This window comes from Amblyomma americanum, chromosome 3 (genome assembly GCF_052857255.1).
Source record: "Amblyomma americanum isolate KBUSLIRL-KWMA chromosome 3, ASM5285725v1, whole genome shotgun sequence".
In the NCBI taxonomy this organism is placed as follows: Eukaryota; Metazoa; Arthropoda; class Arachnida; order Ixodida; family Ixodidae; genus Amblyomma; species Amblyomma americanum.
Window position 1 is genome coordinate 182,195,319 of NC_135499.1, and position 25,512 is coordinate 182,220,830.

The 25,512-nt window shown below is 48.7% G+C and overlaps 3 protein-coding genes across 3 annotated transcripts; all 3 read right to left on the bottom strand.

The window, feature by feature from the left end:
• Window positions 1-1,599: 1,599 nt before the first annotated feature.
• LOC144124298 (acetylcholinesterase-1-like) lies at window positions 1,600-6,966 on the bottom strand. The gene is made up of 2 exons (XM_077656934.1): window positions 5,447-6,966; window positions 1,600-1,863 (listed from the first exon to the last, which is right to left on the bottom strand). Exons 1-2 carry the CDS (start codon window positions 6,964-6,966, stop codon window positions 1,698-1,700), a joined length of 1,686 nt encoding a protein of 561 aa, XP_077513060.1. The 3' UTR covers window positions 1,600-1,697.
• A 2,767-nt stretch (window positions 6,967-9,733) lies between these two features.
• On the bottom strand, window positions 9,734-11,389 carry LOC144124299 (cholinesterase-like). The gene has a single exon (XM_077656935.1). The coding sequence runs from the start codon at window positions 11,387-11,389 to the stop codon at window positions 9,734-9,736; it is 1,656 nt and encodes a 551-aa protein (XP_077513061.1).
• A 4,790-nt stretch (window positions 11,390-16,179) lies between these two features.
• Window positions 16,180-18,367, bottom strand: LOC144124300 (cholinesterase-like). Its single transcript, XM_077656936.1, has 2 exons — window positions 16,848-18,367; window positions 16,180-16,207 (listed from the first exon to the last, which is right to left on the bottom strand). The coding sequence occupies exons 1-2, from the start codon at window positions 18,365-18,367 to the stop codon at window positions 16,180-16,182; spliced, it is 1,548 nt and encodes a 515-aa protein (XP_077513062.1).
• Between the last annotated feature and the right edge of the window lie 7,145 nt (window positions 18,368-25,512).

Consider the following 25,512-nt stretch of genomic DNA (forward strand, 5'->3'; position numbering starts at 1 on the left):
GAGCGAGAGAAATATGTTTTATTTTGTCTTCTCTTCCATTTTGTGTGCGTGCGTGTGCGTACCTAAAAAGAAGGATGTCACGAGGAAAGGAAAAGCGGCAAATGCCTCACTTGGACTGGACATCAGCAGCACCGTATATTAGAATTCACCGCTGAAACAAAAAGGAGGTAAACAACTGCAGGCAGAGAAAAACCACGCACCGTCTTCTCGTCGGTCGTGCTTAGCGCAGGGCACGACCACGGTGTCAGAAGCGGGCGCTCTTTTCGGCTATCATGCAAAAACGTTCCTCTCCTACGCTGCTGTTATCTTAATCGACCGCAGCGGTAGCTATAGTGGTCTGAGCATCCGCTTCGCATGCGGGAGGAGCGGGGTTCGGTCCCCAGTGCCGCCTGGTAAACGGTGGTTGTACAATGGGTACAAGCTTCCCCTAGCCTGGTGCTTAGCTAATTCAGGATGAAATGCTTGGGAAATGGGTCTTGGGCCCCACCTTGAGCAATCACAAAAATATCTTATGCCATGGCGCTGTTTGGCCGCAGATGCCTTTGCGCCATAAAAACCACTAGCATCGCTAGCTAGCTGTTATCTTAATCCTGAACGTCATTCCATACCCCGGAGCTCGGGCGCTGATCTCCAGCTTTATCGATCGAGACACCCTAAGCGGCGCTTCGTGGAATCCTGTTCTGGGAGCGCTAATTAGCGCCATACGAGAGGTTTGTTTTTGCCGCCGCGCACTGGCCCTCCCGCAGGATGCTTGGAACGTGTTGCCCCTAACGACCTGCGAAGACCGCTCGTGTTGTAGCACGCGTCTCTTCGTGGCCGCGGGACGCCGCGGCGCCTTCGAGTCGTAAAACGCGCTGTCGCGCCCTTCGTGCCTTAGGCCGCCGGCTTGGCAGACAGGGCAGGGAGGTCGCTGCTGTTTTGCGGAATAAGCCGCTCGCAGCGTCTCGCACGGGCTATAAAAGTGAGAGCCCAAAGGGGTTGAGGAAAGACAGCAACCTTTGGTGAACTTCGCCAGAGAGGCGGCGCCGCTTTCATACCCAAGTCCATATAACACTGTGGGAGCCATCCAGCTCTGCGGTTGAAGATTACTGACTGCAGAACAGCATTGCGGTCAGGACCAGTCATCGACACCATGAACGCTTTGCTACCATGCCCGACACAAGCGGTCGTGTGTGTAAAGTAGCCATAGCCATTATGTTATGCGAAAGACAACACTTTTATTACTATTATCAGAACATGTGTGAAAGTGCTTGCCGTAGTTACTTTGTTGAAATGCATACTGCCTTTCTGCCGCCAAGGAAAAGAAGTAAAGATATGGAGTGCATCTTCCTGTTCATGTTTCCTCCTTAACCTCGTCCTGGCGACCACTTGGGCAAGCAAAAATATTGGGCCTGCCGGATCTTTGGCGTAATTTGTCTGCCATTTGCGAATAATGGTACAATGCCCCTTAAAGAACTCGAGACCTCTTTGCGTGTGACGTGAACTTTTGGCGACCGATACATCATTGACTGTGAGAGCCGCACCTCCGCTGGTTCCTTCCAACACCTCATAGGTCTCTCCGATCACACGAAGAGTGGTCTAGGGACTTTTTAAAAGAACTGTGCGTACGTATTCAACGCCAGAAACGGCACGCGAACCAATCTGTAATCCTTGCTGGCAAGGGCCTGCCGGGTAGGAGGTCTTGGAGACGAACACGCCTAAGGCGCTGGGATGCCCAGTAGGCGGTAGAGCCAGCGGTAGATGTCGCACCCGTCCCCGTGGAAGTTCGAGCCGATGCTGGCATTGATGGCACGCATGTAGACGTGCAGTGGCTGCTCCTTGCGGAACACGGGCCACTCGCCGCCGCCCGGCCTCTCCGGCTTCCTGCAAACAAAGAGGCCAGAGCGTTTCAGCTTTCTCGCAGCACGCACACTCACTATAGCGCTGGAGGCACAAGGACGCAAGGCACAAGTTTCTTTTTACCAAAACTCCGCACGTTTTCACGACACTGACGCACGTGCACAGGCACCTGGCATGCGTGGGGTTTCGACCTTTGGGATTGGAGGTCCAAATCACACCGCTAAAACGTGGTTGATGCACTAAATTCTCTTTTTAAATGCCACGGCGCTTGTGGAAGAGTGTAGTCGAGTACAACTCAAGGAGGAACAGCAGATGGCCACCCACCAAAAGATGTCTTCCAATCTTCCAATCAATCGCGTTGACCTACTGTCATCACATTACGTTCACTTGCCTTGCACCTCTCATCCACTTGCTAAGCCATGCTAGCGAGTTCGAGGCGATTGAGCGTGACGTCATGACAGCCGATACCATTGATTGGGGGGCATTGTTTGAGGGACAATTGCTTCTTCGTTATTAGCTTGTATCCTTCAATATAGCACGCCAACAGCGTATGGTCAGGTCGAAAGAGAGGCTCAGCATTATGCGGGAAACTTGCTGTGACTCTCATAGTTGTTACGGTCCTTGCCTTTAGCTGAAATTGGATGCAGTATGTAGCCAATGGTGAGGTGCATCGCTGCGCTCCGTGAACAGCAGGCGACCGGACCTGACTACTTGCTGCCATTGGCTGCGATATGCAGCCAATGGTGAGATCCGGGCTCCAACCAACCAATGGCCGGGTTGCTTGCCACATGCGCTTGAAAGCCGCGGGTATTCAGAGTGACCACCGACTGCAGACCGAATGGACGTGAAATGAACAACAGAAAATTGACAGCTCATAGAATATGACCCCAGATTATTTATTTCAAAATAATTATTTAGTATTCAGCACTACTTTGTTGACGTTGTATTTAGGACACTTCAAAAAAATATAAGAGGTTACTTTATGAATCAGCGCTGCGAATTCGTGTCGGTTTCATTCATTGAACTCAGAAGAGGGCCTGGCTAAAGAATCTTTTGTCTCGGGACAGAAATAAAACCTCCATGACTATCGCCAGTCCTGGCGCACATTTGACGCGCACACGGCCGCGACTGCGTTCGCTGTCGTATATAGACAAGGTAAAAGTGACTAGCTTTGCGACGCCACAACTGTCGTTGTCACGATGTCGAAGCCAGGTTGTCCGTATAATGGCGTAATTATGTATAATTAGATCTGATATCAGCGACCACTTCCGTGCGCTGTTTATCTGCCAGGCAAACCGGGAAAGCTACATAGCATACGTGTGTTCGAGCACGAACGCGATAACATCGGAAGAGTAAAGTGGGCGCTGGAATAGTTCCACGACCTTTTCCGTGCTGGAACGGCTCTGCCCGGACTCGGGCGGCCCTGTTTGGTACGTTTCATCGGCGCCAAACAAACGGTCTCGAGCGGAGGGTTTAACAAAAGAACCTGGAAACAATTGGTGAGTGCATAACCGCGCGCGCGGTTTCTATTCTTGAGAAGCTTTCTTTCAACAAGTTGAGCGTTCGTTTTTCTCACCCCGAAGGAACGAGCCGATATTTGACGTTGCGGTTCTTCGGCCCCAAAACAAGACCTTCGGCTACTTGTCTGGCTTAAGAGCCGAGTGCCAGGTGTAGAGTTCACGGCGGTCGTAATGTTTTTAGTGCCGCTGTGTCGGGGACTGCACCATGGTCACGCCTGCATACGCGATGGTCGTCTCATAAACATGACACCTGGGCTGATTTATGGTGCGACAACAGAAGTATACAACCAACAGCTTTCTCGTAACAAAACCGGCAGACCACGCAAGTCCATCCGAATTCTTTGAACCTCCGAAACATCCGCACGTTTTCTTCCTTTTTTATGGCTTGGGGATTATTGTGATGGAAAGAGAGTATGTCTCCATGAGTAACAGTAAAAGATGAGTTAACTATATGAGAGGTCATAGCAAGGACCGCGGACGCGAATAGAAGATAAAGAAAAGGCTTGAAATTAAGCCGACAACGCACAGAGCTATATGGAAGGAAAATTATGAGGTTTACATCACGAGACAGGAAGACAGCAGAATGGCTTTGGGTTCAAGCTCAAATAAAAACTGCGAAGAATGAGAGCATGTAATACGGAGAAGATAGAGCCTATGGTTCCTAAAGGTAACGAATTTTATTCCAAGAGAAAAAAAACCATAGCAGGGGATGACAGGTCGTAGGCTGCGCAGTAAGATCAGGAAATTGTCGGGCATTAGGGAGAATAAGCTGAGCATCAGACACGGTTAACTGATGACCAGTGAGAGAGGCCTTTGATCTGCAATGAATGTATTTGGGTTGCTGGCGATGACGACATCTTGATTCATTTTTCTCGATCGAACAGGCATTCTTCCTTACAGTTCGAGACTATTTATCTCACTATAAATATCACAAACTAAGCTACAAAGCTGTAGAAATGGCAAGGCCCTTACACCTTATTATCTGCTTATTCTAATTGAAGTGTAACTCTGTTTAGCTTCCGTTGCTGGCCCGAGCTCCTGTGCGCGGCTGTTACTTATTGGATTCTTCAAACAGTGCAGCGGTGTTGATAAGACAGAATATATATTATCAGATGAAAAGAACGTGAACAGGTAAATAGGACCGTTAGTACTTGTAGAAAACTATAATCAGATACAACTCAAAGATGAAGTGGTGAACGGGGCTAAAAAGAGGCGCCTCAACAAAAGGCGTCAACCGATTGTTGTGACGTCGCTCTTAATCTATTCAAATCGTGGTTAATACCCTCCTTTGAGGGGCATTCGTCCTTTCGTTCTTAAGTTATAACCGGCTATATTCTTATCTGTACGTCCTTATGACATAAAGACGCGTGACACAATTACAAACAGACGAACAAAATCAAATGAGAAAAAGGAAATAGTTTTGTACTTGACGCAGGTTTGGAATTAAATTGCATGCAGAGAGATCGGCCGGAAGAACATGTCTTGGGCAATAGCCACTGTAAGTTGAATGAAGCTCAGGCGGAATGACAGAAAAATTTTGAGGCACAGTTGTGGACAGTAGCACTCGCTGGTTGCTGCTACTGCAAAAATGGATTCTGACTGATTGAGCTGGCGAATGGTGACGGATTAATGCGCCTTTCATCAAGCTCTTTACCTTTCGGAGCTCCCATAGAAGCACATGTGTGTTATTGGGGCTATGCTGTTCTCATACTCTTTTTTTTTCCGAACTCACATGGATAACTTATATAACCTGCCTTACCTACGCTGTCATGTAGAGAGGCTATGCACGTGACGTCACGGACGCCATATTGTTATCCTGCGTGCAGGTTCAACGGTTCAAGCCAGAGTATATAGGCGTTGATAAGCCTGTTAAACACGCTCCGGGCATCCGCTGTGACGTCTGTGAATACTTCCTATATTATACCTATATATGTGACGACACGTGTTCTCCCTATTCATATCCAGGTGAGCCTGGACCGAGATAGTCGTGCAAGTGTTTGGCGAAAAAGTCTTTCCTGGAGGCATTTACGCCCGAAGCACTTCTGTATGGAAGGTCGCAAGGTGTAAGTAACGGGAACCGAACGTACCCGGTGTTCACATAGGACGCAATGACTTGCATGCTGGCTTTGCTCTGCAGCCGGTCGGCGTCGGAGTAGAGATGTGGGAAGCGGAACGGCATGCCGAACACGAACTGGAGGTCCTCGAAGTGCGTGGCACCCATCCACGGCGGCCACATGCTGCGTCCGTGACGGTAGTAAAACACATAGAAGTAGGTGGGCTTGTTTGTCTTGGCGAAGGTCTCGGCGTAGAACCTTGTCGGGCAGACGATGACCAAGTCACCCAGCATGTCCTTCAGCGCCTGCAGGTTCCCGGTCCAGTCCGTGGCGCCGGGCACACGACGAAGGTAATGGCCCGTGACGATGGACTGCGTCGCCGTGGGCAAGAAGTGCAAGTAGTGTTTCGCAGCAAACTCCGCCGCCTGTTGCTTCGTCAGCTTGGGACCCGACGGGATGCCGGCGAAAGGCGGCCCTCGGAAGTACACGAACATGCCACCTTCGTCAGCCATGACCCCAGCCAGTACGCTCTCCAGAGGGATGAACAAGCCTCGGGATATGGCCTCGATCTCCGGCAGCGGTAGGTAGTCATCTCCGTGGGACGGAGAGAAATTTACCAGCTCCACAGAAAACTGGCTTTCCTCCGCATCTATGATCTTGTCAACAGGCACACTGCGGAGACACTCGACGACCTGTTGCGGATGAGTCTTTGACGATGGTTTCGAAGCATCTAGGCAGCCAACATAGCGGGCGACGCGGTCGGCGTATGCGTGACCCACCACATTTTGCGGCGGTATCAGCCAATAGTCGCTCCCGCTACCCATGATGACACGGTGAATGAGGCCCGCGTTACAAGGCGCCACCAGAAGAGCACCGATGCCGATGGCTCCGGAGCTTTCACCGTATATGGTCACACGCCCCGGGTCGCCTCCGAACTGAGCGATGTTGTGCCGAACCCACAGAAGGCAGAGGTGCTGGTCCCAGAGGGCGTAGTTACCACTGGACGACCCAGGACCGGTGTAGAGAAAGCCAAACGAACCAAGTCTAAAGTTTATCGTGACCACGACGATGTCTCCCATCGCCGCCAGCGTCTTGCTATCGTAGAGGGTGTCAGACGCAGTGCCAGCTCTGTATGCTCCACCATGAATCCAGAAGAGGACTCCTAGCTGCTTAAATCGCCCCAGAGGGCTCCAGACGTTCAAATAGAGACAGTCTTCTCTTACTTGGTCCCTTCTTACCAGCCACGGCACGGGTGGGAAAGATCCATTTGCCTGGGAGCAAGGGTTTGCAAAGGTCAGCGTGTCCAAAGTGAAAGGACGCCATGATCTCGCCGGTACTGGCTTCCGGAAGCGCAAGTCTCCCACCGGCGGTTGCGCGTATGGAATGCCCAGGTACCTTGCCACGTCCACACCATCCACGTTCTCGATGACTCCTCTCACGTGGCCGTTGAGTGTTTCTGTCGTGATGTACCTTTCCGTCGATACGATGACAACACCGACGTACAGCACGAGTAGTCCTGTGGGCACTGCCGAAGCCACGACTGCCTGCCACATCGTGTGCCGCGAACTTTCGGCGAAGCTTTGTCTGCTTACTTATATGGTGACTCTCCGACATTTTCTATACCCTGCAAAACAAAGGCTTTGCTGCGAAGGTCAGACATTTGATATTTGTATCTTGCCGCCAAATCTCTCGGACCTTTTCGTTCACTGGTTCCCAGCGTGCTGATGTTGGCGTTACTAATGGGTCTGAGCAAAATTACCTTCGCGGGCGACTGATCACCAATGAAGGGCGCTATTAATCAGTGCCAAATTGATCTCCGCTGTTGCCCTTAGCCTTCGACAGAAAGAACATAATGAAGAAGCTGGCTGTGCAGTTTTTGAACTTTACATTCAAAATTTTTGAGGGTTTCCGGAATAGCTAACCTTGGCGCAATGTCGCCTATATTGTGTAGTAGCCGGATACAACTCGAACAAAAGTGCGTATGCCCTTCAAAGGAAGCCCACCATCAATGGCGTCAACCGACTGTCGTGACGTCGTGTTTAAAGGGTTGCACTAATTTCTGCTTGCGTGTCTTTTTCCTTTCATATGATGCGTTAGACGTTAGTACACATGAATCACCCCGTGGTATTCCTCTACTGGCGTTAACTATTATACAATTCAATTTCTTCTTGATGCTGTTTCGGTTTTACCAACCGAATGATATGGCTGTGACCGCGATGGTTGTGACGTGTAATGTGTGTTCGGGTCCGATGAAGCTGAAAAGAGCTGTAGTATAATCACTGACACGTTGTTTTAATTCACTACAACGCATACGACGGCCAGCATCAAGAGCTGGAATGACAACAAAGGACGTATTAGCGGTTGCATTGCAGATTTTTTTTTGCATGCCTCACATTATTTACATGCACCTGCCACACAATTTCCAAGCTTTTGGGTGATTTTAAAAGAAGTCAGAGGTCAAACCAAAAGTAGCCATGCCATTTAATCTTAGCGCCAAATTTTAAGTCAAATCGAACAGAAGCAATATTATGAATACAATTTGAATTAACGAACAGCAAATAGCACCATTTTAAATCAGTGCAAGAAACAGAAGAGCACAGCAACTTCGCCCTTTTGATTTGTCTTCAAGGCACAGGCACGTTGGAGGTAAAAAAAAAATCATGAAAGCTTCAGTGCGCGCACATAGCTTATCTACAATAAGCATTCTTGGACCAACGTTAAGTGGAATTCCAAAAGGTGGAGTAGATTTGTAATAAGCGTGTAATTACTGATTATCATCCACCCGAGCGCTGTCATTCGGCTGCAAAGGAAAGCTGCATAACTTTCAGAGAAACTTAGAATAGATGAAGAAAATCCGTTCTGGTCCAGGGTTCGAACCCGGGACAACCACCTGTCCGGGGCAATCGCATTACCAACAGCGCTAACCAGGGCGTTTAGCAGATACATGGTATGGCGAGAGATAACTGGTCAACAACTGATCAACAACGGCTACATTAGCATCTCTCCAAGTTTCGGGTCTTTTCACCATTCTCCTCTTGACGCACGCTTTACAGGTGCTTGCTTTTTCTTGGCAGAGGGCAGCCTCGGCACGATCAAGGGTTGAAGCGGAAGCTCTATCAGCTCGAACTGTGGAAGTGTCTTCCGGCCGGTATTGTGCTTCGTGTGTTCCAGCGTTACGTGGATGGCTGCATTTTAGCGCATTGCTCCTTGATGCGCACCATCCTCACCGGCGAGGAGGACATGCGAACGCATAGGCCGCCACGACTGCAGAGCTCAGAAACAATGGGTGGCTCTTTGAGTATGTGAGACTAATGTTGAATGCACTGAATAAATTGAGGTTAGCTGCGTGGGCCCTCATCTCTGTTACTTAGTAGGTGCTTCTTAAGAGAACTTCCTGCTGGGCTAGTTGGTAATCGATCATTGTAACTTCGGTGCAGCGGAGGATAAGGCGAGGTATATATACTGAACAATTACGTCAGGGTGGGCGTCAACAGGTAGGTAGGACCCTTTAGTACTTGTAGAGAACACTAGTTCGATACTACTCAAGGAAGAAGTAGCGAATGCTGCTAAATAGAGGCGCTCCATCCAAAGCCGTCAACCGGTTGTTGTGACGTCGCTCTTAATCGATTTAAATCGTGGTTAATCCCCTCCTTTGAAGGGCATTCGTCCTTTCATTCTTGAGTTATAGCCGACTGTATTCTTATCTGTACGTCCACGTGACTTAAAGCCCCCGTGACATAATTACAAACAGATGACCAAAAATAAATGAGAAAAAAGAAACAGTTTTATACTTGACTCAGGTTTGAAATTACATTGCATGCACAGCAGGAGAGAGCCCGGCCGGAAGAACATGTCTCGGGCAATAGCAACTGCACGTTGAGTGAAGCTCAGGCGGAAAGAGTAAGATTTAGAGGCATACTAGCGGATAATTTGCTGCTACTGCAAAATTGGATTTCGACCGATTGCGCTCGCGAATGTTGGCGGATTAGTGCGCCTTTCATCTGCTCAACTTCTTTTCGGAGCTTTTATAGAATCTTATGTGCATTACCGGGGCCATCTTCCTCTTCTCATACTTTTTTTTCTTTCGAGCTCACCTGAATAGCAAAGATATCCTGTCTTCTTCCTACCTACGCAGCCATGTAAAGAGGCTATGCAAGTGACGTCACGGACACCATATTGTTATCTTGCGCGCAGGTTCAACGGTTCAAGCCGGAGTATAATAGGCGTTGATAAGCCTGTTAAACACGCTCCGGCATTCCGCTGTGACGTCTGTGAACACTTCCTACATTATACCTATATATGTGACGACACGTGTTCTCCCTATTCATATCCAGGTGAGCCTGGACCGAGATAGTCGTGCAAGTGTTTGGCGAAAAAGTCTTTCCTGTAAACATTTACGCCCGAAGCATTTCTGTATGGAAGGTCGCAAGGTGTAAGTAACGTGAACCGAACGTACCCGGTGTTCACATAGGACGCAATGACTTGCATGCTGGCTTTGCTCTGCAGCCGGTCGGCGTCGGAGTAGAGATGCGGGAAGCGGAACGGCATGCCGAACACGAACTGGAGCTCCTCGAAGTGCGTGGCACCCATCCACGGCGGCCACATGCTGCGTCCGTGACGGTATTCAAACACATAGAAGTAGGTGGGCTTGTTTGTCTTGGCGAAGGTCTCGGCGTAGAACCTTGTCGGGCATACGATGACCAAGTCACCCAGCATGTCCTTCAGCGCCTGCAGGTTTCCGGTCCAGTCCGTACTGCCGGGTACACGACGAAGGTAATGGCCCGTGACGATGGACTGCGTCGCCATGGGCAAGAAGTCCAAGTAGTGTCTCGCAGCAAACTCCGCCGCCTGTTGCTTCGTCAGCTTGGGACCCGACGGGATGCGGGCGAAAGACGGCCCTCGGAAGTACACGAACATGCCACCTTCGTCAGCCATGACTCCAGCCAGTATGCTCTCCAGAGGGATAAACAAGCCTCGGGATATGGCCTCGATCTCTGGCAGCGGTAGGTAGTCATCTCCGTGGGACGGAGAGAAATTTACCAGCTCCACAGAAAACTGGCTTTCCTCAGCATCGATGATCTTGTCGACGGGCACCCTTCGGAGGCACTCGACGACCTGTTGCGGATGAGTCTTTGACGATGGTTTCGAAGCATCCAGGCAGCCGACGTAACGGGCGACGCGGTCGGCATAAGCGGGACCCACCACATTTTGCGGCGGTATTAGCCAATAGTTGCTCCCGCTAGCCATGATCGCACGGTGAATGAGGCCGGCGTTACTAGGCGCCACCAGAAGAGCACCGATGCCGATGGCTCCGGCGCTTTCGCCATATACAGTCACACGCCCCGGGTCGCCGCCGAAATGAGCAATATTGTGCCGAACCCACAGAAGGCAGAGGTGCTGGTCCCAGAGGGCGTAGTTACCACTCGACGACCCTGGACCGGTGTAGAGAAAGCCAAAAGAACCAAGCCTAAAGTTCATCGTGACCACGACGATGTCTCCCATCGCCGCCAGCGTCTTGCTATCGTAGAGGGTGTCAGACGCAGTGCCAGTCCTGTATCCTCCACCATGAATCCAGAAGAGGACTCCTAGCTGCTTCAATCGCCCCAGAGGACTCCAGACGTTCAAATAGAGACAGTCTTCTTTTACTTGGTCCCTTCTTACCAGCCACGGCGCGTGTGGAAAAGAACCATTTGCCTGGGAGCAAGGGTTTGAAAAGGTCAGAGCGTCTAAAGTGTCAGGACGCCATGATCTCACCGGCACTGGCTTCCGGAAGCGCAAGTCTCCCACCGGTGGTTGCGCGTAAGGAATGCCCAGGTACCTTGCTACGTCCACACCATCCACGTCCTCGATGACTCCCCTCACGTGGCCGTTGAGTGTTTCTGTCGTTATGTACATTTCCGTCGATACAATGACAGCACCAATGTACAGCCCGAGAAGTCCTGTTGGTGCTGCAGAAACCATGGCTGCCTGCCACATCCTCAGCCGCGAACTCTCGGCTACGCTCTGTCTCTTTACTTATATGGTGACTCTCCTCCGTTTTCTTTAGCCTACAAAACAGAGGCATTGGTGAGGAGGTCAAACCTTTGAGATTTGTATCTTGCGGCCAAATCTGTCAGACGTTTTCATTCACTGGTTCCCAGCGCTCGTTATGTTGGCGTTACTAATGGGTCTGCACAAAATTGCCTTCGCGGCCGGCTGATCACCAGTTAAAGGGGCTGTGAAGGGGGCTCTAATAAGGTTGCGGAATGCCTAGGATATTGAAGCATGCCGCTTCACGAATAGTGTCCACCAAGGATTTTTTAAATGCGTTTTGTAGAAGCTGAATTATCTGTAGATAAAATTTTAATTTCAGCGTCTTCGCGCCTTTCCCTCTCCTCTCGTCCCTTTTTGCACGCTGGAAGGTAGGCGCTCCTTCGCCGACCCCCCTCTGGGAGCGGAGCTTCCCGACCCGCCGGAGATAAGCGGCTTATTGGCCGTGGCCACAGTTGCTGCCTGACGTCTGAAAGAATCTAACCAATGGCCACCTCTCACCTTGTCTACGCAGATGCGGGGGACGGAGGAGGGTGCGAGCATGTAAATGTCGCCGGGAAGGGCTCGCCAACTTTGACGCGTGATTGTTAGTCGTCTGCTGCGTGTAGAAGAGTATTATTTGGCTCTGGTTTTCATGGCAACGCAGTGAAGTGATTAAGTGAGTTAATGTGCTCTCGTCGGAAGGCGTTTCAGAGCCCCTTTAAGGGCGCTAGTGCCAAATTAATCACCGCTGTTACCCTTAGCCTGTGATTGAAACAAGATAACGAATTAGCTGCCTGCGTAGTTTTTGCACTTTACATCCAAAATAATTGAAGGTTTCCGGAATAGCTAACCTTAGAATAGCTAACCTTGGAATAACTAACTTTGGAATAGCTAACCTTGGCGCAATGTCGCGTCTATTGTGATTTAGTCATATAAAACTCAAGAACGAAGCTGCAAATGCCCCTCAACGAAAGCGTCGACTGACTGTCGTAACGCCGTGCTTAAAGGATTCCACTAAATTTTTGCTTGCGTGTTTTCTTCTTTCAAATGACGCGTTGTACGTTAGTATGCATGGATCACCCCGTGGTATTCTGCGGGTAAATATATACTATTGAATTTCTTCTTGATTCTGTTTCGGTTTTATTAACCGAATGATATGGCCATGATCAGGCGTGATTGTGACTTTAAATGTTTGTTTAGCTCTATGAAGCATGAAAAGAGCTGCAATATAATCACTGTCACGTAGTTTTAATTCGCTACAACGACGCACAAGCCGGCCTGTTTCGAGAGCTGCAATGACAACAAAGGACGCATTAGCGGTTGTACTGCAGTTTTTTTTCATGCCTCATATTACCTACGCGCACCTGTCACATCATCACCAAAGTAGCCTTTGGGCGGATTTTAAAAGAAGCCAGAGCTCAAGACAAAAGTTATCGTGCCATTTAATCTGAGCACCGACTTTTTAGTCAAATCGAACAGAAGCGATACCATGAATAGATTATGTATTAATGAACAGTAAATAACATCATTTTAAATCAACACATGAAACAGAATAAAGAGCACAGGAATATGGTCCTTTTGCCTGGTCATCAAGCCACAGGTACGTTGAAAATAAATTAAATATCAAAACTTCAGTGCGCATGCACATAGCTTATCTACAATAGATAGAATTCTTGGACCAACGTTAAGTGGAATTCCAAAAGGTGGAGTAGATTTGTAATAAGCGTGTAATTACTGATTATCATCCACCCGAGCGCTGTCATTCGGCTGCAAAGGAAAGCTGCAGAGCTTTCAGAGAAACTTAGTATAGCTGAAGAAAATCCGTTCTAATCCAGGGTTCTGACCCGGGACAACCACCTGTCCGGGGCCATCGCATTACCAACAGCGCTAACCAGGACGTTTAGCATATACATGGTATGGCGAGAGATAACTGGTCAACAACTGATCAACAACGGCTACATTAGCATATCTCTCCAAGTTTCTGGTCTTTTCGCCATTCTCCTCTTGACGCACGCTTTACAGTTGCTTGCTTTCTCTTGGCAGAGGGCAGCCTCGGCACGGTGAAGGGTTGAAGCGGAAGCTCTATCAGCTCGAACTGTGGAAGTGTCTTCCGGCCGGTATTGTGCTTCGTGTGTTCCAGCGTTACGTGGATGGCTGCATTTTAGCGCATTGCTCCTTGATGCGCACCATCCTCACCGGCGAGGAGGACGTGCGCGCGCATCAGCCACCACGACTGCAGAGCTTAGAAACAATGGGTGGTCTTTGAGTGTGTGTTGTGTTGGGTTTTATGGCACATTGGCAGCTAAGGCCATCATGCGCCAGGCTCAACGTATAGAATAAGTTTCGTGCGGATTGTTTACAATTGGGAAATATTATCGATAGTGTAGATGGCCTAGAATATTGTACTGTCTAGTAATAACATAGGGGAAGATATTTGGAAAAGGCTAACTGTAAAAGTCTTAAATTAGTTCAGGTAGCCTCAGCGGCTATCCTTGGCTGGGCGAAGATCCTGAGGCTCCCAACCAATCAAAGAAGGACCTCAGCCTTCTTCTCGGGGATGAGAAAATGGCTGAAGGTGTATCATGCAATAAAGCGAGGTAGTGGTTCAAAATTTACAGTTTTTCAAGTACGCCTGCTTCTTTTAAAAAGCTATAAATATGTTGTGTTGGGTTTTATGGCGCATAAGCATCTAAGGCGATCATGAGCCAAGCTCAAGGTATAAAAAATTGTTTTCTGGAGATTTTTACAAAGATATAAAATTTGGTGGTGTGGAAAGCTGAAAAAGTTATTTCCTTCTACCTAGTATTGAGAGCAAAAAAAATATTGACAGATAGCGAATATTAAAAGATTCAAAGGAGGTCGGGTAACCTCATCAGCCGTCCTTGGCTGTGCAAGGACTGGAGACCCCAACAAATGAGTACGAAACCTCAGCCCTTTTCTCGGGAATTAAAAAGTAGCTGAGGTGCACCGGCGAAGCAATGGGCCATGTTTTACATCTTTTTAAGAACACAAACTTCTGTTAAAAATCTAAAAACGCAGGACATGCCGACAATTGCATTTTCACCTAAGAGCAGTGGTGGGTGAAAAAGGATGTATTAGTTATAGAATGGAGAAAAGCACGCATTCCTTTGCTTTTCCAGTTGCGAGCATGAAAATAAAATATGATTAGCTGTAAGCTCATCTCCATATGTACAAACTGGTTTGTGTTTTTTCGTAAGCAGAAAGTTGTGGGTAATGTGTGTGTGGCCTTTACAGAGACGGCACATAAGGACTTCCGTGGAACGTTTTTGTTGCACAGATGACTTTCATTGGCCTAAAACTGGTTTTATTAGGTGTAGTTTGTTATTTATTTCGTTGTTCCAAACGGACTGCCATTGTTTCCTTGCATTTAAATGTAGAAGATTTACGCAATATTTATAGGGCATATTTACATTTTAATTTGCTTGCCACAAGCTTGAGCAGGGCACAAATCTGCTCTTTCGTTGCCTTTTATGCCGACATGACTAGGTACCCAGCAGAGTCTTATGTTTTGTCCTTGGGCTATGACTGTTGCAATGTTGTGTATGAAGTCGCCAAGCAGCCGTGTTATTGCATTTCCAAAATGGAGGGCTGTAACCACACTTAGCGAGTCTGTGTAAATAATACTGTTGGCGAGGCTCTCCTTTACTATTTTTCCAATGGCTATACACAGATGGCGTAGCATTCGCCGGTGAAGATAGATGCACACTGTGGAAGTCTTACTATTTTAGTCCAATTCCCTTGTACCACCGCGCTTCCAACATACGCCTCTGTTTTTGGCCGATCTGTATAATATGCTGTGAAAGTACTGTATTTTTCCTCGAGTGTAAGAAATTCTTGCATTATAGCTTCTTCCGCAGTTTGTTTTTTTCGAAACTGTGTGACAGTGAAATCATATTTCAGGGAAATTGTGCCATGGCGGCAGTGGACCTCGCCTTCGGGCAATGTTTGGCAATATGACTAGTATGCCGAGGTTCCGGCACATCTCTTCAAATCGCAAGACCAATGGCCTGGTAGCTTGCGGTTTATTGTTTAAAGAGTATTCTAGATGAGCACTTTGTAGCGATGGGATAACAAACATGTTTATGCAGTGAACGGATTTTTAAAATATACGAGCATGTGAGCATGGCTATTCTGGCTTTAAGAGATGGTTCATAAGTTTCTACATACAGACTATTTATGGGTGACGTTCTGTATGCACCAGTGGAAAGACGCAAGCCGAAATTATGCACTGGATCCTGTTGAGTCTTTCAGTGTGTGAGACAAATGTCGAGTGCACTGAATAAATTGAGGTTAGCTGCGTTGGCCCTCATCTCTGTTACTTAGTGGGTGTTTATTTAGATAACTTCCTGCTGGGCTAGTTGGTAATTGATCATTGTAACTTCGGTGCAGCGGAGGATAAGGCGAAATATATATACTGAACAATAACATCAGGGTGGGCGTCAACAGGTAGGTAGGACCATTTAGTACTTGTAGAAAACCCTAGTCAGATACTACTCAAGGAAGTAGCGAAAGCTGCTAAAAAGAGGCGCTCCATCCAAAGTCGTCAACCGGTTGTTGTGACGTCGCTCTTAATCGATTTAAATCGTTGATAATCCCCTCCTTCGGAGGGCATTCGTCCTTTCGTTCCTGAGTTATAGCCGACTGTATTCTTACTTGTACGTCCACGTGACTTAAAGCCCCCGTGACATAGTTACAAACAGATGACCAAAATAAATGAAAAAAAGGAAACAGTTTTATACTTGACTCAGGTTTGGAACTACACTGCATGCACAGCAGGAGAGAGCCCGGGCGTTAGAACATGTCTTGAGCATTAGCAACTGCACGTCGTTGAGTGAAGCTCAGGCGGAAAGACAGAAAGATTTAGAGGCATACTCGCGGATAATTTGCTGCTACTGCAAAATTAGATTCCGACCGATTGTGCTCGCGAACGTTGGCGGATTAGTGCGCCTTTCATCTGCTCTTCTTTTCGGCGCTTTTATAGAATCTTATGTGTATTATCGGGGCTATCTTCCTCTTCTCATACTTTTTTCTTTCGAGCTCACCTGAATAGCAAAGATATCCTGCCTTCTTCCTACCTACGCAGCCATGTATAGAGGCTATGCACGTGACGTCACGGACACCATATTGTTATCCTGCGCGATGCTTCAGCGGTGCAATCCGGAGTATATAGGCTGTGATAAGCCTATTAAACATGTTCCGTCCTTCCGCTGTGACGTCTGTGAATACTTCCTATATTATACCTGTATATGTGACGACACGGGTTCTCCCTATTCATATCCAGGTGAGCCTGAACCGGGATAGTCGTGCAAGTGTTTGGCGAAAGTCTTTCCTGTAAACATTTACGCCCGAAGCATTTCTGTATGGAAGGTCGCAAGGTGTAAGTAACGTGAACCGAACGTACCCGGTGTTCACATAGGACGCAATGACTTGCATGCTGGCTTTGCTCTGCAGCCGGTCGGCGTCGGAGTAGAGATGCGGGAAGCGGAACGGCATGCCGAACACGAACTGGAGGTCCTCGAAGTGCGTGGCACCCATCCACGGCGGCCACATGCTGCGTCCGTGACGGTAGTCAAACACATAGAAGTAGGTGGGCTTGTTTGTCTTGGCGAAGGTCTCGGCGTAGAACCTTGTCGGGCAGACGATGATCAAGTCACCCAGCATGTCCTTCAGCGCCTGCAGGTTCCCGGTCCAGTCCGTGGCGCCGGGCACACGACGAAGGTAATGGCCCGTTACGATGGACTGCGTCGCCGTGGGCAAGAAGTGGAAGTAGTGTTTCGCAGCAAACTCCGCCGCCTGTTGCTTCGTCAGCTTGGGACCCGACGGGATGCGGGCGAAAGACGGCCCTCGGAAGTACACGAACATGCCACCTTCGTCAGCCATGGCCCCAGCCAGTATGCTCTCTAGAGGGATGAACAAGCCTCGAGATATGGCCTCGATCTCCGGCAGCGGTAGGTAGTCATCTCCGTGGGACGGAGAGAAATTTACCAGCTCCACAGAAAACTGGCTTTCCTCAGCATCGATGATCTTGTCGACGGGCACCCTGCGGAGGCACTCGACGACCTGTTGCGGATGAGTCTTTGACGATGGTTTCGAAGCATCCAGGCAGCCGACGTAACGGGCGACGCGGTCGGCGTAAGCGTGACCCACCACATTTTGCGGCGGTATTAGCCAATAGTTGCTCCCGCTAGCCATGATCGCACGGTGAATGAGGCCGGCGTTACTAGGCGCCACCAGAAGAGCACCGATGCCGCTAGCTCCGGCGCTTTCGCCATATACGGTCACACGGCCCGGGTCGCCTCCGAAATGAGCGATATTGTGCCGAACCCACAGAAGGCAGAGGTGCTGGTCCCAGAGGGCGTAGTTACCACTCGACGACCCTGGACCGGTGTAGAGAAAGCCAAAAGAACCAAGTCTAAAGTTCATCGTGACCACGACGATGTCTCCCATCGCCGCCAGCGTCTTGCTATCGTAGAGGGTGTCAGACGCAGTGCCAGTCCTGTATCCTCCACCATGAATCCAGAAGAGGACTCCTAGCTGCTTCAATCGCCCCAGAGGGCTCCAGACGTTCAGGTAGAGACAGTCTTCTCTTACTTGGTCTTTTCTTACCAGCCATGGCGCGGGTGGGAAAGATCCATTTGCCTGGGAGCAAGGGTTTGCAAAGGTCAGCGTGTCCAAAGTCAAAGGACGCCATGATCTCGCCGGTACTGGCTTCCGGAAGCGCAAGTCTCCCACCGGTGGTTGCGCGTATGGAATGCCCAGGTACCTTGCCACGTCCACACCATCCACGTTCTCGATGACTCCTCTCACGTGGCCGTTGAGTGTTTCTGTCGTGGTGTACCTTTCCGTCGATACAATGAGAACACCGACGTACAGCACGAGAAGTCCTGTTGGCACTTCCGAAGCCACGACTGCCTGCCACATCCTTGGCCGCGAACTGTCGGTGAAGCGTTGTCTCCTTTCTTATATGGGGACCCTCTTCTGTTTTCTGTATCCTGAAAAACAAAGGCTTTGGTGAGGAGGTGAGACCTTTGGGATTTGTATATCGCAGCCAAATCTTTCAGACCTTTTCATTCACTGGTTCCCAGTGGTCGTTATCTTTGCGTTACAAATGGTTTGCACAAAATTACCTTCGCGGGCGTCTAATCACCAGTTAAGGGCGCTATTAATCAGTGCAAATTGATCACCGCTGTTACCCTTAGCCTGCGATAGAAACAACACAAGGAAATAGCTGCCTGCGTAGTTTTTCCATTTTACATACAAAATTATTGAAGGTTTCCGGAATAGCTAACTTTGGAATAAGAAAAGAAAATTTAGATGCGGTGCAACGTCGCTTATAGCACTTCCGGATGTTAAGAGTGGCGTCATTTCGTAGCCAATCACGCCGGATGCGCTTGGATACGAACATGGCTTATCGGGCTGGTCTTTGATTCATGAATCAAAGAACGGAAAGAGTGCAATATGTACGACCAAGACCAGAGAAAAGGAGAACACCACCACACAGTGCTGCGCGTCCTTTCTCTACGTCTTTGGGTTAAGTGCTGCTCTTATTTTTCGATTTCCGTTCCCATGCGTCTGCATGCTTGCGGGTGAAGAAAAACAACCAGAAAGAAACAAAAGGAAACGCTGTTCACAGAAACACATGGCTTACCTGTTAATACGTGACCTCACCCTTACATCGACAGTGCATATTTCTTCTTTTGGCTCTCAATGCAAGGTGGGATGCATGTGTGGACAAATTATCACCTTCCTCGCTGGAGGACCCAGCACTTAAGTAGCTGCCCACCCTTCTTACGACATGTAGCGGTAGGTAAACATTTGCGCATTCTTGTTATTGCGATGCTTGCGCATATTTCACGCCTAGCAAACAACGCAGTTTCGCTGCCCCCCACGAAAGATGATTAACCGCTACGTCATGATTATCGGTCGACGCCCGTGGCTGGAGGGAGGGCCTCCTTTGATAAGTGTTTTCAGCTTCGTTCTTAAGTTGTATCCGATTACAGCATGTCTTGCAGTCTTTCCAATCTTAGCGGTTGCGAAGACGAAATGCCTGCAGTAGCAAGTGTTCAAAATCGACGTTCACGGTGCGCTTATGTTGCAGACATTCACTAAACAGCAGTCAATGAATTTCGATAGAACTAACCATCCAAATTTAATCGAACACAAGCATCCAACTTTAGTACAACCATGTCAGACCGAGATGTTCTTGCTCTTACAGAATATTATTGAAGGTAAAAGCTGATGCCGCAGCTTTTCTTCTTGATCATGGGTTTTAAATGTTGCAAAACGTAGCAAGGGCGCAAGGAAGAGGGGTTAATCGATAAAACGCGTGAACGAAGCGACAATAACCCCTCAAAAATGTTCCTACAGCTATTATCATGTCGTTGCAGTCCACTGCATTTGTGGGTTTCTCCTTGGCCACAGGCCACCAACCACCGTGGATTCGGGCTTCGCGCGAGCCAAGGGCGCCGATCAGCCGTCGCCACACGCACGCTGGGGCACCGCTGCGGCGTTCTCAACCTCCGCAGGGAGGCGAGCGGCTCGCCGCTAAAAAAAAAGAAAACAGGCCTCCAATTTCACAAAATAGCGATACACACATTCTTAACAGTCACCCCGTCGGGGTGGTGGTGGTGGTGGTGGCGTAAAACATTTATCTGTGCTATTTACAAAGAGGTATTGCTTGGACCGGGCCTGAAAGGCCCGACCTTACGTACAAACTGGCCTTACCTCTACCGTACTTTAACTCGAACGGCGACTTTCAGAAAGGTTGCTGAAAGTGAAAGGCGGAAAGTGCCCTTACCCACAGAAGTAAGAGGTATGATAACGAGACTAAAGAAATATTGATGCTTGCCGCATCAGTGGATGTACTGATAACTTGTTTTGTATACTATAGAAAGCAGTTAAACATATACTGGAGCTGTCATAATCATTCAGTAGACGAAATTAACTAGCCTGACTCATATTTTTACGCATGTTTCCTCTTTGTCTAGCCCCAATGATAGGCAGCCTTCGCTACAAGAAGCTTTGCTGAGTCGACGTCGGTTTTTGTTCATTTTCTTGTACCTCGATCGGGGTGTGTTGTGCTTACATGTGTGCGTTTTTTTGTTGTTGTTTTGCGCTGAACGTCAAAAATGTACCTTTTCTGAGGATTGTTGGCCAATACGGAGATGCTGGTAAAAGGGACAACTGCGATACAAGGAAATTTCATCCCATAGCCGCTTTGCTGCTGCTGCCTTGTGCGGCTCGGCCTTGGCTTCTGCAAGATCCACTGCTGAAGGCGTCGCGGAAATCGGGCATATCTTTATTTTATTATGGGACGGGTTCACAGTGAACGGGCGACGACAGTAGTATTTTTATTATAGCGCTGGCCTCACAGGGTCAGTGTGGCCCTATGCTTTGCGCGTGCAAAGGAGGTTTGAGTTTGAACCAGCGCCGTCCCGCGTACTTCTTCTTGAGTTACCGTTTTCGTTGCTGGTTAGATCATGTTTGCTGTTTGAACCATCAAGCATCTTCGATGAGCGTTAAGTGCTTCGTGAAGGTTTTCTCTACGACTTCTAGCCTGCAGTATTTCGGTTTGTAAGTCTTGTAAATGCACATGCTTTCTTATCATCACTACGACTGTTACCTAGTCTGTACAATTATCGCAAGAAACATTTTATCGTAACAAAGTAAAGCGAAATATTTCTTTCGTCTTCGTTTCTGTTTAGGATAAAAATATGCCCCGTCTAGAAAACACCAACTCAGCCAGCAGCAAGTTGTTCGCATGCATATCCGTAGGATGCTCGAAGGGTCTGAGCCTCCGTGGGAAAGAACGTAACATGTACTTGCTCGAACGAACTTGAAACATTCACACTGGTGGACTAAGATTCCTAATCTCCGACTGCGACGCATCGCGGGTCAATACGTTGGGGCCCTGCCGTCACTACAAAGCAGCGCCTTATGAGCGCTTTTCGCTGCAGGCCTGTTGGGCGCTATGGGCAGGGCGCAATCCTTTGCCCACGTGTTTGTTTTCTTTGAACCCCGAGAGCGGAGAGCTTTCAGGCCGCCGCCGCCGCCGCTGCTGCTGCTACCGCTGATGCAAGGCCCCGCCGCAGGCCGGCACTCCTGGCACGCTGCCTACCGTGTAGCCGACGCCGCGAGAAGAGAAGCGATCGCCGTTCTAACGCTCCGGGCATGGGCATCCCCGCTTGCTTATATTTGACGCCGGCGAAGACCAAAAGGACCCGCCGCCGAAACAACTATGCGCAGCGTCATGGCGTCAAGCGCTTCCTCCAAGGGATGCTGCAGACATTCAAGAAAGGCCTCCTGGCGCCCCGACAAAGAGAGGCTTAGCAAGACTCCGGGAGTAAAGAATGCCGCGTGCGCTAACCGATAGAGTGCATGAGTTATTCGAAGGATGGAGAGTTGTTGGCATGCTGGATCTCACGTGCTTGATGGCCACTGCTCTCGATTCGATATACGAGGAAATGCAACGTAGCGCCGTGCGTCCTGTGAGCCAGCGGGGCGAACGAGGCACACGAAGCCAGAGGAGAAAGGTTTAATGTGGAGAAGAGTGGGGAGGTGGGCCGAAGGAAAAGGTCTCTGACCTTTTGCTCCACACGGGCGGACTGAGGAATGATGGAGAAGTAGAGTTATTGAAAGTCAGAGGCCAGCCCAAATGGTATGAGGTCTCGAGGGCATACTACCCCAACCTTCAAAAACTCTTCAGAGGAGAGTGTTCAGCCGCAGTTCGAGGCCCAAATGGCGACGGCCACCCTCTCCACCTACCCGAGCGTCGCAGGGTTGGTGCCCGCAAGAACAAATAAAAAAAATCATTCTCACACGCCTCTAAGATGGGCGGTTATGCCGCTGGCAGAAAAAGAAAGTTTCAGTACATACAATTCAGCTTCCCCCTGTGACAGAACTTTCTGTACAGTGGCGGCCTGGCCTTAATTTAGTTTAGTTTATGGGGGTTTAACGTCTCAAAGCGACTCAGGCTATGAGAGACGCCGTACTGAAGGGCTCCGGAAGTTTCGACCACCTGGGGTTCTTTAACGTGCACTAACATCGCACAGCACACGGACCTCTAGAATTTCGCCCCCATCGAAATTCGGCCACTGCAGCCGGGATCGAACCCGCGTCTTTCGGGCCGGCAGCCGAGCGCCATAACCACTCAGTCACCGCGGCGGCTGCCTTATTTTGGGGACGCAGCCGCACTGGCATTGCCTATATTAGGTCGAGCAGATGTGTGCACGAAGCTGACTTGTAGGTTTTGCAACTCGTCTATACCGCCCAGGCGTCAATGGAAAGCCTGCCTGAAAACTGCGTGCGGGTCCAATGCCACTCGAAGGTTCCTCTCAACTTCGTAGCGAGTGCACATGTAAGCTTTGTGAAAGATGGTCTCCGGTGTATCGCAGAGGTAGCGGTTGGTGTATGAACTATGTACTACAAACTAAATCGTTCTGGACGTTATGGTAAATTGGCCTCAAGAGCGGTAACATGCGTGTCTTTTGAGGTCGGCTGCATTCGGAATGAAGCACAGGATACGCTTCCTTAGATACGGCGCTGGATTTTATGCTTTCACCTCAACAGCGGTATGGGCAACGAACCTCTCCCAAGTTGTCACATACTTTATGAACAAGACATCACTGGCATCGGGAATCGGCTAGCATACGCAAAGAAGGGATGCTGCATGCATGACTGGCGAAAAAAGCATGTGGTTGAACAAGCTTTCGAGCTTTTGTTCTCGAGGAATAATTTAAATGATGCAGGATAGGAGCTTTAAATCTTGGTTAGCGCGCTTTATTTCCGCACAGGCAAGAAGAAGCTCGATAGTCAACGAGCTTTGTAGTTTTCCTAACTATGTATATAATGCGCATTTAGGCACCGCCGCAGTCACTGCGATGCCTCCCTGATTCATCTGGGGTGAAATTAACTTAGCTGCCAGCGATATTTACAGGGGAGGTTTTTTCGCAGCGGTATGCCCGCAATCCAAGGTTTGACGGAACGCCGTCTGGTTAGATAGTAGTAATGTTGAACAAGTCCTGGGTCACTAACCAATTGTCAAAAACAGTTAGTTGGCATTTCGGAACCCTTACGGGTTCCTTGTTCAAAATCTACGGGTTCCTTGCTCGTAAGGAACCCGTAGGGGTTCCGAAACGTAAAGTAACTGTATTTTTTTTTGACAATTGGTCAGTGGCCCAAGACTCGTTCAACCAGGTATGTCCGCACTGGATAGCTTGTTTTTATAAGCGCTTTTTACGAGGCCCAAACAAGTTAAAAATAATTAGGCACTTAAATCAGAGTCTAATGGGCGTAAGACACCTCCCAGGGAATTTTCATCGGAACAGTTGCTATAAAGTAGCTGTTTTCTCCATAAATAATAAAGAGGAATGAATTACCAGTACATTACTATAATATCTTTTTATATATTTTCAAGTGCCTTTTCTAGCGGCATTAAGAAATGTTCCGAAATACCGAGCATTACTAACAAAGGGGGGCGTTAAACGAAATAATATAAGGCTGCATGCCTTGTGGATACATCGAATTTATTTCTCTTTATTTCTCGAGTAATATGTTGTCTGTAATCCAACGCCCACCAATTCTTGCAGGCTGGAATCAGCCTGCCGCGAGCGTAATTTTGATACTAAGCATGCTAGGTGCGAATAAAAGTTTCATGCTAGAAATAATACAGTACAAAACTCTATGGCTGTGAATATTTCGTCCTCTCAGAGCGTCTGGTGCAGCCACGGCAACCACTGAAGGTGGAAGCGTCCCCTGCAACCTCGGAACGCACAGCAGTTGTGTAGCTTGGCACCGAACACTGTTCTCTTACAAGTCTCAACTAGCAGTGCAAGGCTATACCCGGTCGCTTGAAGGAAGGCGGGACAGTAACTCGAATCAGCCCATCCAAACACGCACAGCCAACCGTCGAGGACACTCACGCTATACAAGCTGGGCCTTTTGAAACACTTCTCGGTGCGCATCAGTTTAATCTAGTGCGCCAGATAAGCGGGCGATTTCCGCGTTGCCTGGCCGCGAAACTGTCTCGTTTAAAGCGCAACTGAAAGAGCGGGGTTGTGCGTTTATACGGGCACTTACCAAGAACACGCTAATTGCAACGTCGACTTAAAGAGGAGAGGGAAGTGCTGGCCGCCGTGGTGGAAGACTTAATTGAGATTAAGCGGCCTAATGGGGTCGTTTGGAGCCGCTATATGTATACAGATGACCCAATGAGGCGAGCCTAATTGAGAATCTAGGTCGTGCTCTGGCCGATGCCGCACATGCTCGCGACCGGCGGCTGCATTTGCCTGAGCCGACGTCACGTAGTGGTCCGGCGCCTCAACAACGCCGCAACAGGTGGGTAGCTTTTAGCAGCTGCACGCGTGGTACAGGACTGGAGCTACCTAAATAGTGTACGCTAAGGGGACAGTAAGGATGACGTTAAATTGACCTACATCAGTTTGTTGCCGCGTTGTAATAACAAAATAACAAAAACTTTAACTGAAAACAGAACTTTATTAGTTAAAAAGGCAAAAATGTTAATGAAAAACAAGTATCGCTGCCATCGGCTGTTTTCACGAGCGTACACTGGTGACGACAAGTCATTTTTTCACACAGATCCCTGAAGCTAGACCACACTGTCATTCACTTCCTTTAATAGTCACAGAGAAAATAAATCTTTGGTCGACATCACCAACGTCACGAGCTTGAATCGTGTGGCGCGGGAAAAAGATGTTTGTATTTTAAATCCACTCTTCTCAGCGATAAGCATGTATGTCGATGCCGAACAATCAAGAGCACTCCTAGAGAGAACCGCATTCTTGGTTTTTACTAAAAGCAATAAATGGACAGAGTTATCGTCATGTCATTGAAGTACTGTGCTCCGCACACCTGTCCAGAGCAATAACGCCGTATGGCCTTCGCAGTAAGCTGCATGGTGTCATTTGCTAATGACCAATAGTCTTGAACTAATAATATCTTATCGTGCATGGACTTTCGTCTTGGTATAGATGGTCCACCAAGCCAAGTGAAATCGTCAAAAAATGCAGGCGACTTTATGCTGCAAATAAATTGACTTCTTCTTCTTT

What these genes read in the sequence shown, in the direction of transcription:
- LOC144124300 (XM_077656936.1), bottom strand. Translation starts at nt 18,367, where the DNA reads ATGTGGCAGGCAGTCGTGGCTTCGGAAGTGCCAACAGGACTTCTCGTG. An exon ending in GCGTCCTATGTGAACACCGG is followed by an intron (nt 16,208 to 16,847) that starts GTACGTTCGGTT and finishes CTGTGCATGCAG; the next exon opens with TGTAGTTCCAAACCTGAGTC.
- LOC144124298 (XM_077656934.1), bottom strand. Translation starts at nt 6,966, where the DNA reads ATGTGGCAGGCAGTCGTGGCTTCGGCAGTGCCCACAGGACTACTCGTG. An exon ending in GCGTCCTATGTGAACACCGG is followed by an intron (nt 1,864 to 5,446) that starts GTACGTTCGGTT and finishes CTTTGTTTGCAG; the next exon opens with GAAGCCGGAGAGGCCGGGCG.
- LOC144124299 (XM_077656935.1), bottom strand. Translation starts at nt 11,389, where the DNA reads ATGTGGCAGGCAGCCATGGTTTCTGCAGCACCAACAGGACTTCTCGGG.